Source organism: Lipophrys pholis (assembly GCF_963383615.2).
Source record: "Lipophrys pholis genome assembly, chromosome: 18".
Classification (NCBI taxonomy): domain Eukaryota; kingdom Metazoa; phylum Chordata; class Actinopteri; order Blenniiformes; family Blenniidae; genus Lipophrys; species Lipophrys pholis.
The window spans coordinates 19,215,353-19,229,863 of NC_137646.1; the positions used below are offsets into that span (position 1 = coordinate 19,215,353).

The following is a 14,511-nucleotide window of genomic DNA, read 5'->3' on the forward strand; positions in this document are numbered from 1 at the left end:
GTGTTTGCTACTTTTGGTGAGTTACTGTCAAAAAGCCACATAAAATGTCCCCTAACATCGGCACAGGGTGGCAGGATGGATGCGGAACAGCTGTGGGATGAAATTCACAGTATATTTTTGGGCGGTTCAGCGCTTCATATCCTTGACTTTGAGAACTTTGTAGGTTTTAAAAGCGCGAGAAAAGATAATCACCGGAGCCCATTTTGTTCTTTGGGAATGTCTTTGTATGTATGTATGTATGTATGTATGTACTTCTGGCGAACAGACACCCAATTAGGCACGAGAAGTAAGACTGTACGCTCTCATCATGTAGCCTCACATCAGACACCAACAAAATACAACTTGGAGACATAATGATTTTCATTTGTAATTATGGCAGCCTGAATCAATGGGAAGTATTGAGCAAGAAAAACTGTTCTTACCTCAGGATCAATTCTATATAATTTCCAAATCAGCTCAAACTAATGGGTTTTCTATTGGCTTCACTTCGGAGGGAGAGACTAATCTCCCTGGCACCATTTTGTGGTTCTGTGTAAGTTCCCCAGTAAAAGGCCATCCACTTAAAAACTTGTCTCCCAACAGTCCAAAAATATTGAAGCACACATGCTAATTTCCTGACTTCGCATATTACACAATCTGCAGACTTAATTTAAAACTCCCTTAGCAGGTCTGGTATCTCTGCCTGCCTACATCCAGACACTACAGAGATTGTGAAAATGCTTACCAGTTCATTTCTGCCTCTATTCTGAGTTCAATGTTATGTATATTCCCTCATAATTGATGTTAAGATGTTGAACAGAGCCGAGCGGTGTCAAAACGAAAAGCTTAAAAGATTCGGCTTTGTTACGTAAATCGAGCTGCGGTTCCAGATGTCCGTCTAAAATGAGGTTATAACCACAACTTCGGGAAAGTTTTTTTGGAAAGAAAAAGCTCAGGCTTATGTCTGGTTGAAAGTGTTGATGTCATTACTCGTCTGCTGGATGCACGAGACAGTGACGCTGGTGTCAAATTACGAGGACTTTTGAGAGTTTGGTCAGTTTGCTATCTGTAATGTCCAGAGTCTCTTCGGTGATCATATTTATTGTTCCATCTGCCAATGTGTGAACCGGCCAGTTTGTTGGACTGAAGTCCGACTATAAAATCTCCATTATTAAAGAAATGAATATATAAAAATAGAAATAAAGGTGGTAATAAATGAAAAAGCCATGTTTTCTTCAGAAATACATGTAGGATTACATTCTGTTGAGGATGCCAGTGAGTTGGCATCTTGGTTTTATGGCCTACTTCAGACAGAACAGCCAAAAAGACAGACGCTGGTGTCAAATTACAAGCACTCAACCCTGCATCTCGGCAGGTATCCGCCAAGTCCACTTTTAGAAAAAGTCGATCATAAAACGACGTAACGAGAATAAAGCATGAGAAAAAGTTTAATATCAGTATTCCTTTACATTTCAGGGTGGAAAAATCGGGTGACGTACTCGCACAGACCGCCACTCGAAAAGACAACGGAGGAAAAGGCCGGTGAGAGCTGATCTCTCAAGACCGCTTCTTGTTTAGACTCTTCGTGTGATTCACAGATTGCCTGCCAGCCAATCAGACGCCGCTTCACTTGAAGCTACTGACCTACAGAACGAGGGGAAGGCAGAGCTTTGCGACAAACTTCGTCACACTGAAGTTTCTTTGTTTTTTAAAACATTGCAACTGAACGCCGGCATGTTGAAGCTGAAGAAATGTAAGAAAAGTCACGTCAGCGGCCATTATTCCGGCTATTTTGGTGTTTCTTTTTTCTCTCTTTAGATCACTGCAGTGTTTGGAAACTGTGCTTCTCCCGAGCTTTTACCTTCCACACTAGAAAAGGCGGGGACACAAAGCGGTACAGCCAGAACAGGCTCCGGCACAGCGGGGATTTCACACTGATCTTGTTCCGAAACATTTGTAATTAACATCCCCCCCCCCCTCTCCCCTCACTCCGACTGTTTCTGAAGCTATCAATATCCCAGTAAGAAGATTTAACTTCCCCGAAGAGCCAGGAAACGAGCGGGATTTGTCGGGTCAGAACGTGACTGCTCAGTGCGCACGCCCGTGGCTTGCGAGCGAGGGTTAAATGAGAAGTTTATGTCCGGCTTATCCTGTCATTTTAATGCAGGAAGGAAAAAAAATAAAATTAAAAATGTTTTATTACAAAGTCACTTTTATTAAGTTGAACGGTTGACAGGAAATTTGACCAGAGAGTGTTTTCCTAGCATCTCTGTGACAAGAGCACAATTCATTTCGCCTGCATCAAAATACAGTATAAATTACAGTTGATCAAAAAGCCTTTCCCTGGACCAGAAATGCGGTTTTAACAGAACCAGTCAAACAAAAGCAGAGCCGTTTGGGAAAAGAAAAGTATTCTGGAATGGTGAAATTTAAATGAAGTATCATGCTTCGGACAGAAAGGGGTTAAAAATCCTAATAACCACCATTCTTTTCACGTCGAGCAAGAGAAAAACAGAATTCAAAATTAGGCTTTCTTCACAAAAAAAAAAAACGAAAAAAAAAAAAAAAAAAACGAAAAGTAAACAACAATCAAATGAGTTCAGATTTGCTCTTGGACAGGAAACTGGGGACGCCGCTGCAGCGCGCGCAAACCGTCTCAGTACTGAGTGTATTCCTTGGACGAGAGCTTCGCGACGATGCGCTCCAGCTGTCTCTTTGCTTCACACTGGGGGAAGTTACTCAACTCGTAGTACTGCGGGGCGATTTTCACCAGCCTAGGAAACGAGGAGAAGAAGTAAACATTAGTCACAAAAATTGTCTTCGGTGTTTACCTGTGGGAGGAAGCGCTCCTTTCAGATTCACGAGGTGACGAGCAGCGCAGGCACGGCGACTTCAAGACGCAAGTGTTGGAAGTCACCACGGGGCTGGAGGAACGACGGCATACGACGCTACAATGCTTGTGCGTCTGCACCAGGGGTCGCTGGCATCATTTTATTTTAGCTTATAAAAAGTCAAATCAAATATCTTTGGGTTCATGCTCACAATAACATCCAAAGGTTTGAGGAATGTGAGGCGAGATATTTTATCCTAACATCTTACAGACCAAATAATTAAGTCACACTTTTGTTGTTGTTTATACAAGTGATTTATATTCAAAATATACCCGTAAATATCATCTGGGGCCACTAGGTGTCACTGCATGACAACAGAATGCGGCTAAAGTATCACTGGTAAACCTTCACTACCATCATATTTAACAAAATGAAAAATGTGTAGAATTTCTAAAAAGAAACAAAAAAAAAAAAAAAAAAAAAAACAACAGCAGGAAATGCCAACAAGAGCATCAGAAAAACTTGAGCGCAGAAGGCTAAACGCGGGCTAAAAGCAGGGCGTTCGGCGCTAAAGGAACAAATCCACAGATGGTTCTGGAGCAGCTGCTGCTGGCTGAGGACTATCCACGCTGCATGTTAAAAGAAATGTGTGTTTTGAGGCACTTTTTCACAGATGCGACCTATGCTCAGGTATAACTTGGGGTGCTTTCATACCAAGATGGTTCGGGGAATACTGAAAACTTTAACGACTTCATTTGGTTGGCAGGGATGGCAACAATTTCTACCCATCTTAGCTCCATCTTCACACAAGAACTCTATAAGACCAGGAGTAAATCTTACACTTTTAATGAAAATCAACTTGCTCAGTCTTTCCGATATCTGCTGAACAGTCAGATTATGAAGGATTAAAATGACTCACAATCTTTCTTGATTAAGTCGACACTTCTTCACGTCATAAACGGAATGTAACAGTTTATCTTCAGTGATGAACACACATTTTCACAAGAACTCAGGTGAATGTCTCCACTATGGATGCAGGATCTCACAATGCCACATACCCGCAGGAACCATTGTTACAGTAAACGATAAATAATCTTCCAATCCCAAAGGTTGGTGGTCCGATCACCCACCTTGCCCTGTCTATTCACTTCAATTCAACTTTATTTATATAGCATCACACAGTCATTTCTACGTGCTTTTCACAGAGAAACCCAACAAATGTGTCCACTGAGAAATTCATCCAATCAAAAAACAAAACAGCAAAGCATGGAAGGAGCTCTCACCCTTGTGGAATATATGTGTTTGGAGAGAAATATGTAATTCCACGCTGCATTTCTATTGGTTAGTTAGTTAGTTAACGTAGGTTGCAGCAGCAGTCACCATCAACCCAAATTTGATCGCATGCCGTCTGTGTCAATCTGACAATGCAACACAGGGCCGCCGATTTGGAGCAAAGACCAAAAATATCACTACGATTCACTCAAGACGGTCAATCTTTCATGTGGGACGGCTGAAAATCACACAGTGTGTAGCGGCCTTCAGAGAGCGCGACTCAAACATGCATCAAAGCAGCTCCGGTTGAAACTCACCACTCTGGTTTGATGTCAGTGCAGGTGCGGATGTAATTCTTGGTGGTGAGCACAAACTCGTTGTAGAGCACCCACTCGGGCTTGTGGTCCAGCACGGTGGACGGGTGCAGCTGCACGACTTGGTTGTCCTTCACTGTGAGGTAATGGCCGGTGCGCTCCAGGTGAGCAATCTGTTCGCAGCGGGGGGGGGGGGGGATCAAAGAGAAATGTGGCGACGTCAAGAGAAAGAAAGACAAAAAAGGAGCCGTATTTCTCCCTTTATTTAATTCCATCCCATATCTTAACAATACAGACCCAGGCGAAAATCTCACAAGTAAATTCTTATTGCCTTGATAAAAAAGTAGCGTGGCACTCGACACAAATTCCTAACGGGGTGGTGAGTGATTTCCCCCCACTTGGTCGAGCTGCCGTGGCGGCCGTGATTAACCAAGGCAATCAGTCTCAATAAAGGCCTTTCCAAACAAAGACATGATCTCGAACCCTGTGAATGCTTGAACATGAGCCGCAAATTTGTCACCGAGATAAAGGTTAATGTTGACAAATATTTAAATATTAACGCCATAATTCAACTTGTCAGGCTGCTTGTTTCAGGTAGCCCTGAAAATGGCTTCTTGCAAAACTGCCATTTGTTTCCTTGAGTGAGAAACAAATTGATTTGTTTTCTTGTTATGTGTTTAAAACAGAGCTACGCCGTGTGTGTGTGTGTGTGTGTGTGTGTGTGTGTGTGTGTGTGTGTGTGTGTGTGTGTGTGTGTGTGTGTGTGTGTGTGTGTGTGTGTGTGTGTGTGTGTGTGTGTGTGTGTGTGTGTGTGTGTTCATCTTAAAGGCAGGCCTCAGCTACATTTTCAGTTAATACAGGCCTCTGCACAAAAATACTTGGTTTTTTTTTTCTCCTCCAATGTTCAAACTCAACAAGGGCAAACTTCAAGGAGGACGGGATTAGCTGCTGTGGAGCTGGATCTGAAGACGGTGCTTACTCAGAGGTGAAACGTACCAAACAAAAATAATGGGGAAATATATGGTTGACACTGAAAACAATGCAGTTGATAGACTGAATGAGTCAGCTTAGCTTTTCACTTACAGCTACAAAAAAACAACAAAAAAAAGGCCATGATCCCAGTGAGCAATGATGGTTAGGGAGTTTAATTTATACTTTTCTACAATGATCTTTTAGATTTAATGGGATATTTCATCATGTGTCTCTCTCATTAGCTAATTCTAAGGAGGTACAGACTCTTTGACGGTTAGAATATCAAGTTCTGCCTGTTTTAAAGTGGAAGATGCTCCATCCGGTACATCAATTGACCAATATGTAAACACAATACAGGTTTTGAGCAACCGTCACTACAACTGACCTGCATGAAGAAGCCAGTGACCAGCGCTCGGCGGATGTTGATGTAGTAGTCTCTGCTGTTGAACTCGGTGCTCTTTCGCGGCAGACTGAAGCGGTCCATTATCCTGGACAACTGCTGTCGCACGTTGTCAGCCGACATCAGCGAGCGGTAGTTGACGAAGTTGTCGTAGCACCACTGAGTGGAGTCGTGGTCTGAGTGGAGCAATGTTACAGCTTTAGCATGGAGCTCTCGTCAAAACAGCATTGGGTGAAGCGTAACGCCGCCCCTCACTTTGTTTGAAGGCGTGGTAGACGTTGAGCAGCGTCAGGTGGTCTCCGTCGATGTGGGCGAAGCGCATCTTGGACTCGTCGGCCACCTTCTTGGCCTCCGTGGGTCGGACGAAGCACTGTGGGACTAAACAAGGTTGGTATAGGCCCCAACACAGCCGCCCATAGGGATAAGTTAAGCAAATCCCACAGAGAGGAACAAGGCCTCAGCTCAAGTGAGGCACACTGCATTGCCAAGTGATCATGGGAGAGAGGGAGGGAGGGTCAAAGAGGGGGGGGAAGAGACTGATTTCTCTGTCCTGATCCGCTACAGTACAGCTTCTCTAAAGATGCAGACAACACACAGCGCCCGGTGCGTAAACAAACATCCTGTCCTGCAGCAGCATTCACCCTGGTGTTGCCCTCCCCCCTCGATGAACCTGCCCAGAATTGCTTAACGTCAGAGCTGCTTGATTGTGGCTTTAATGGGTAAAAGCTGGGTTTTATTGAGCCTCATGGTTGGTTGCTGTGGCGGGACCGTTCTCAGGTGTACTTTTTGCTGCTTACTCTAATGAACTCAGCAAAAAAGAAAAAAAAAAACTGCCATCCTGAAACACCTGCTTTAAGTGCACACCATGTCCGGGCAGCTAGTTAAATCCATTTCCCCACTCTCAAAGACCCTCGCACTCCCTTCAAAGGCGTCAGGATTCATCTCAATGAGCAGCATTCTGCTTTGGCAAGCCCAAAGTGCAATTACTGCTGTAGCATGCAGGTGCTGCTCCAGCTACACCTATACATTTTGTACAGACATGTACCCCCCCTCTTCTTCACAAATAATAGCCGACACCACAGACTGTATCCTCCATTTGCCTACTTGTAGTGAAGTTCAGTAAGTAGACATTACACTTATTCTGACTGGACTCTCATTGTTTTCATATATCAAAAGTGAAATCTGTAGGTGAGAGGATGCAGTAGCTGGAAAATGTGTCTGCGTTACAAAAGTACGATCAGGCTACAGTATGTGAAGGATGTACATGTGTCTGCTCTGTTGGTCATTGTTGAGGTGTGCTCCATGGGCATGGGGGAAAAGGCAGAAGTAGCAGCTCACACCCACGCAGTGGGCCGGCCCGCAGCATTACCTGACAACATGGCAGTGATGGAGAGGATTTCGTTGGAGCAGTTGAATTCGCAGCTGGCGATGACCATCTTGGCCAGCTGGGGGTCCAGGGGGAACTCCGCCATCATGGAGCCCAGCTCCGTCAGGTCACCGTCATCATTGAGCGCTGCCAGGTAGTTCAGCAACTCCAGGGCTCGCATGAGGGTCTCTGGGGCTGCACGAGACAAGAGCGCGAGAGATGGGCCATTAAAATGTTCCAGGCCCATGGGCAAAGCACACACAGATGGCAGAGACGGGACAATCTGCAAGGCTGTCACTCTTTCATCGTGGCGACACTTGAGAATGACAATTTTGGAACGCTTTCACACAAATCTATGTCAGATTTGATTAATAGTCTCGGATCACATGTTCACATTTAGGACCAAAGCAAAAAGTCAGTCAAAATAAAAACTTTTATGAAATGGAGTAATTTGATGAGTACAAACACTGACAGAACACTTAATTCAGTCTACTGCTTTTTTTAAATATCATATCTGACAGTTAACACAACATATTTGAAGAAAATGTGGATTAGTCTTGTAAAAATTAAGCTTGTTTGTTGCCTCGTTGTTTAAATCGTCCGCACATATTTTAGTTTTGAATAATTGTGATATGCACGACATGACAAATCTGTTTCAAAAGGCTGTTATTTTTTTTTTTTAATATACTGGTGTTATTGGATCATGAACACTGATGCGTCAATTAGCAACTCTCTACCTGGCAACAAGCAGCATTTCATGTTTCTGCAAAGTGTGGATGCATATATAATATATAATAATGAGACATCCTGGGCACACGCTGCCTTGGCCCATAGTCAGCTGGGATTGGCTCCAGCGCTCCCCGACCATAAGGTAGATGAAGTTTTACGATTCTATCAGTGACCTGCGCACCCAAGCTATCATTGTCATGATCGTGAAAATAAAAACATTGGCTTGGTGGGGGAAAAAAACAACAGCAACAACAAAAGAAACAAAGCAATCACTCACCATTAACGTTGCAGAGGCAAACAATACCACATTGTGCTGCACTTTATAGCGTAAAATCAAGCTGATATTAAAATTGCCTGAAGGTTGTTGTTGTTTTTTTTTAAATTAAGCCTTAGGTTTGTTTGTCCCTTTGTTATTTAATCAAATCTGGATCAAAAGTGCAGTACGGTTTCACTCACATTTGCAAATATGGACACTCAAATCAAGATTTTTTTAAAGCAAACGAAAACATTCAGATCAAAAATTTCAAATATTGTCGTCTCCCAGAGAATTGGATTTCTATGTCACATGTTCCAGCTGTTATTGGCCAAGACAAACACTTTATTGTCTGGGTAACCTGATTGACCAGGAGAGGAGGGGGGGCGAAGGCTGTGAAGCAGCGAAACAGAGCTCCCCTCACCTGCTGTACTTGGGAATGCGAGTTAAGAAAAGACACAAACACTCAAACAAAGGGAAGCCGTTAGTGGGTTTGGTGGCAGGGAGCATGAGGTGAATCAAAATGAGAAGACGCCCGCCGTGTGTGTGTGTGTGTGTGTGTGTGTGTGTGTGTGTGTGTGTGTGTGTGTGTGTGTGTGTGTGTGTGTGTGTGTGTGTGTGTGTGTGTGTGTGTGTGTGTGTGTGTGTGTGTGTGTGTGTGTGTGTGTGTGTGTGTGTGTGTGTGTGTGTGTGTGTGTGTGTGTGTGACGGCGGGAGTTACGCTAGACAGCAACTTAGTGGAGAAGTAATCATGGCAGAGCTCATTTTTCATCCTCCTCTCAGGCAATCCTAAACAACTAATGCAATTACAGGGGAACTTTCTACTTAATGCTTCAACACAAAAGGCTTCCACCGTTTGGTTAAAAGATTTTTCCTCCAGATGCAATTATTGACCTTTGGCTCCCGAGAGCTGAAGCCTAATGACCAGTTGCATGTTAACTGAAAATTAGCTCCAAGCTCCGGCGCTCGCTCACTTTCATTGCTTTCAAATGCTTCCATAGAATTCCATTTCAAACAGCAGGGAGGGATTTTTCTTTTTATGATTAACAAATATTGATTTGGGGCATCAAAGCTACTATTTTTCTAATGCACAAAGTGAGCGCTGGCCACATTACTTGCCACACCAATGGCTTGAGCACGGCTGAACAAAAGGTGAAAATCTGATTTCCAAGTACTGCTAGCATGATGAACCAGTGTGGAAATTCAATCTATACCCTACGCAACTCATCAGAAAGTAAGTATTGACTGCCTCAACACACAAGAATCCGATATATTAACCAAGGGCCAAATCAATGAGACGAAAGGCTAAAGGTACATTAAACCACATTGGCTTCGAAAGGTACTTCTTTGGAAATGTCACAAGCAAAATGAATCCCACCCCGGCCAAGTCCTTGTGTAAATCGCTACTGATTTCTTTTGGATTTTCTATTTGGCTGTCTGGCTCACACGGCCGCCGCTGTGTTTAGCGAGCGGGGAGTGGGTGGGCAAAGAGAGAAATAAACGAGACATTCGGACATTTCATGGTAAAGGGAAAATCAAGGTTCCATTTAACATTATGGACAAGCTCAAATAGAAAAAGCCACCGGCGTTCAAGACTCCGATCATCAGGCGGACTATTGCCTGAACTCAAATCCAACAAATATGTCTTCAACAACAATTTACACAGCAAGAAATGGGACAAAATACATGTCCACCTTATATCCCCACCAAGGAACACAGCTGCTATACACCAAAGACCCATTTGAAACCAGGTTAAAGAGGAAAAAGAAACACACGGAGGTGCACAAAAGACAAAAATGAAATCTCGGGACTAGGGTGATGCTATTGTTTCGTCTATTGCTCGACTCGGCACAGAATTCTTTGACCTATCCATTTTCTCAGAGGTGGGCCTTTGACACGGTATATCAAAACTGATCCACTGTAAAGAGATGTTATAAAACCTGTCTCGGAACTCTCTCAGACTTGAAGCAGACTTCATTTGTTGCACCCAACTAGCTGCCGCCTCCGGGCTCCTCAGGACCTACTTAGAAGAAACCTCCTGCCACCGGTGGATCAAATAAATAAAAAGGTAATCCGCCTCTTTTCCTCCACCCCACTACTCCAAGTTACACCGCACTGACGAGGCCAATCCCATATGTTGACGTATACCACTGCGTTTTGTGAGAAATGTGGGGGTGGCGGTGGAGGTCAGTCACGTTTCACTGGAGGAATATAAAGGGAAGGCAATAGCCAAGGTGATAGCACTGCTATTGATGTAACCAATTTCATTCTCAAAATGGCGTTTGCCACAGTGGACGGGGAGAGATGGGTTTAATCTCAGAGGTGAGATGAAAACTATATTATGGCGGGGGAAGAAAAAAAAAAAGGAGGGAGGGAGGGGGAGGGGGGTTAAAGATCGGGAAAGGAGGGGTGGTCTCCACTGGAAGGCGTGGGAACACACATTCTCCTTCGAGAATAAGTGCTACCAATAAGTTGGTAGCTTGAAGACTCTTTTAGCAGAGTTGAAGCATTAAATTAACAGAGAAAATTGACTCCACCCATCAACCAGTTCGAACTTCAATTATAGTTCTACTTCAGAGTTTGATGGGCCGGTTACAGGCACCTGTGGTCCAGTGTGACGGAAGCAGCAAGCAACAAGTTAATATAAAACATTAATTGGAACTCAAGTTCTATTTTTATCGATTCTCTTGGTTAATTTTGACTACACGTACCGGGAAAAGTTTTTGCCGTCGTGCCGTGGCTGGGGATTATGGGATTTTGCTCAAGGGCCATATTGGTGGTAATGAGTTGGAGAACAAGTACCTTTTGTCAAGCAGCTCAAATCAGCTCAAAAAAGGAAAAGCACCACAGCGAAAATGGGGTCCAACTGCATGTACAGAGCGTGTTTTATATATATTTCACATTCTTTGAAATAGTTAAGCAGTTGGTTTTCTTGTTTTGTGCACAGACAAGAGGTCTACTAATGTAGTGACACAATTGTTCAATTAGTAAGGGTTTATTTCTTGAATGTGACAAAAAGAAATATCACTATGTAATAGGTGCTCATCATTATGGATTGGATATGTATTCCTTGTCATTTGAATCCGGTGCTGAAGAGCAGACCTTGTCATCAATAAGGAACAATTAATGGGCATCATTTCAATTAGAAATAATCCATGAAACCACTAGTTTCCACCTCAAAAAGATAGACAGAGATAACATAAAAATGTTGGTATAGCATGAAAACGACATAACATGAATAACACTTAGTATAGAAAAGGAAAAAAAAATACTGACCTGGTGGATCCATAAAGTCAAAGTGTACCAGGTCGTCAATCCCCAGTTTCTTCAGCTGCAGCACCACAGAGCCCAGATTAGACCTCAGGATCTCTGGGTATGTGTTGTCCTGTGCCAGCGAAGACATACAGTCGAAGCCCAAGGAACGATTGCAAATGAATTAGTCAGGGTGCCTATTATCTACTCATGCATCACTCATATGTCAACCTCAACAGAGACTGGGAGTCTAGGGCATTTGAAGGGCTATTTAACTTGCTTAAAAATGCTCTCAGCCACTCAGCGTGATGTGAAAGAATTAGCCCCATATCGTGAAGAACTACGCGCTCACAGGTCCATTTTTCACAAGATGGCTGCGTCTTTAACATGGGTTAGGAGGAAGAGTGGAAGGGGTGCGCTTCAGCAAGTGGCTACTGGAATTCTAATTCGGCTGAAGCGGGAATCAAGGAGTTCTGAGAACAAATATTGCATAACAGAAAGCTTTTCCAGCTCGAAGGCTGCTCTGGGGGAATACAAAGTGCTCCTGGCGTTGCAGAGTGTAAGATATGAGAATCAATCATGTGTTTACACCTCGGAGAATTAAAAAAAATAAATAAAATAAAAATATTTCACACGGCATCATTTCTCTCACCTGCATTTCTGTCTTGTAAGCTTTCTCGGTGTAGAGGCGGAAACACTTTCCTGGGCGTGTTCGACCAGCGCGACCTGCCCTTTGCTGGGCCGAGGCCTTGCTGATGGCTGTGACCAAAAGGGATTCCACTCGGATACGTGGGTTATAAACCTGGGAGGAGGGGAAAAAAAAAAAAGAAGAGGACGGAGGAATTACATTCTAGGTGACTTTTTTTTCCTAAAGGTATAGGTCAAATTAAGGAGTTAAGCAAATATCCACACATCCACAATCTTCTGCATATACTAGTGGGGGAACAATAAATGGACAATAAAAGTGTTCTCACAATCCAGCATAGTGCATGGATAATGTGTTTTTGTGCCATGCGTATGACTTGGCTCCAGGCTGGTGAAATGTCAGAGGAATAAATAACAGGCTGTTCCATCTTTGCCGCTGTCAGGTGTGCACTGCTGTGTTTATCTGGGGATTCTCAGGCAACAGACGCAGATGATCGCGGCAGATAAAGAGTGGTGGAAGAAGATGGGGGTGGTGGCCCAAAAAAAAAAACGGGGGGGGGGAACTAACCTTTTGCTTGGCAAATCCCGGATCAATTACAAACACCACGCCATCGATGGTCAGGGACGTCTCGGCAATGTTTGTTGACACGACGACCTGTGGAAAGGAGAACACGCGAGTGAAGACATGATCCGGCCAGGGCGTACGGAGGGGCCAACAAGACCACAGACTACTGCTGTAGCATCAATGCACTTTGGGGTAATGTCACGTACGGTCATGGCGTGAGAGATTGCAGGTGATCTGTGCCGGATATGGGTCACCCTTTACCCCTCGGTACTCGTGATTGCTTGCAAATTTAAACCAAGACATAGAGGATTGTAGACTAACGGTAGTTCCCATATACTATGGATCTACCTTTAAGTTACTGCTGCAGAGAGTCCAAAACCAAAATTGTAGAAACGCCATAACGCTGTCCAATAAAAGCCAATGAGATAGGACCACAAGTTTATTCAATCCTTTCCAATGTGGTATTAGCGTATTTCCGCACAGAGCTGCTTTAGTGCCCCATCAAAACACATTACATCTTGGGTTTTCTGTGCGTGTGGCTCGAGATCTCAATCTGACTGTCCTCAGTGTGTTACTCACTGTGTTGAGATGTCAGCTTCCCTCTCTAACACCGCTTTTCACAAACCACAGAAAATTGTTGATTTAATGGTTCCTTTTTGGTGGCCTGTGTTTTTTTTTTTTGTTGGTTTTTTAACACACCGAGAGCTCAACAATGGAGACTGCCGTCATCCAAACTTTCTTTCTCCCTCAAATGAGGGCTGCTGTAAATCCCTCATGTGGATCCAGTACATGTCTCTAGATATTTGGAACACCGCAGACATGCCAACTGGGCAAGGCTCATTGTTGCTGACTGGCTCTCAGTTTCTGAAATGCAAAGCTGGTTCCCTTCAGAGCCATGATTCAAACAACCAGCTGCAAATAGCAAACGGTTTGGCCAAATTGTATTTGAAATATGGTGGCCGCCACTGACCCGACCAATGGAAAATGATCACATCACATTGTCACATGATAAAAGTTATGGCTTTAAAGGATAATTCATGCTCCCTTCATACAAGTAAACCAGCTGACGAGGTTGTTGAGCAGCTTCAGGGTCGTGAAATATAGAAGATCAACAGCCCTCCAAACTGTATTTTTAATAGCCTCTTTGTCTATATGTAGACACGTAGACATTCAGTCTTTGAAGTTCTGTTTGTCTTCTTTGTTTCTTTCACTGGTGACACTGCCCCACGGTCATCAGTAGTACCACTCTAGTTTGCTACGCATCTGCAAGCTGGAAACGGACCAAATCAAGCTGGTAATAAATGCAGAAGGAGGATTAGAGGCTGTGTCCGTATCCATCTGCGTGAAGCATAAATGGGCCTTTAATCATTAGATGTTACTAAAACAGGAAAGCTTGTATGAATGTATGGATCCTCACCAAAATGTGCATTTATTTAAGAAATCCATAGAAAAAAAACTATTCAGCTCCAAAAAGATGAACAAACTTCTATATTATTTGATATTGTGATGATTTAGGGCCATAAAATGCAATACTTCATTTCAGTTATGGTTAGTAGGAACTAGTGAAAGGAGATGACAACCGGTTGGAGGATAAAACAAGTGAAAAAGCTGCTTGTTTTCAAAGAACGCAAGTGTGGAAACTGCGACACTGCCTCATCTTCCAGTCTCTGATCTTCTATCGAAATTGTACCCCGGAGCAAGGAATGACTGGAAATGACAGCTGCATCAAAGAGGAAAACAAACCAAAAAAAAACCTCACAAATCGATTGAGTCACACCGCCCTTTGGGTCAATTGCTGTCAGCATATACACAAATGAAGGGCCAAAGAAAAGAAAAGAAGGGCAATGCAAATGTGCAGCTGCTCCAATGTGAACCTTGACCGCCGCTCGGGTGACTTCTCCGTATAGCGGCGACCGACGAGACCCAGAGACCC

The 14,511-nt window shown here is 43.6% G+C and overlaps 1 protein-coding gene across 4 annotated transcripts in view; it reads right to left on the reverse strand.

Annotated features, from left to right (window-relative positions):
- Positions 1-1,411: 1,411 nt before the first annotated feature.
- Positions 1,412-14,511, reverse strand: part of dhx15 (DEAH (Asp-Glu-Ala-His) box helicase 15) — a 30,459-nt gene continuing 17,359 nt past the window's right edge. For 2 of the 4 annotated variants that reach the window (XR_013936266.1, XR_013936267.1), the window contains exons 7-14: positions 12,582-12,668; positions 12,021-12,170; positions 11,393-11,501; positions 7,138-7,329; positions 6,024-6,138; positions 5,754-5,944; positions 4,400-4,569; positions 1,412-2,753 (exon numbers count right to left, since the gene is read on the reverse strand). Coding sequence is in view for 2 of the 4 variants with exons in the window: in XM_080486665.1 (XP_080342791.1) it covers positions 2,636-2,753; positions 4,400-4,569; positions 5,754-5,944; positions 6,024-6,146; positions 7,138-7,329; positions 11,393-11,501; positions 12,021-12,170; positions 12,582-12,668 (1,140 nt within the window). In the remaining 2 variants the exon portion in view is untranslated. Of the gene's footprint in view, positions 2,754-4,399; positions 4,570-5,753; positions 5,945-6,023; positions 6,147-7,137; positions 7,330-11,392; positions 11,502-12,020; positions 12,171-12,581; positions 12,669-14,511 lie in introns of all 4 variants that reach the window. The other 2 variants (XM_080486665.1, XM_080486664.1) reach the window with 1 other exon arrangement.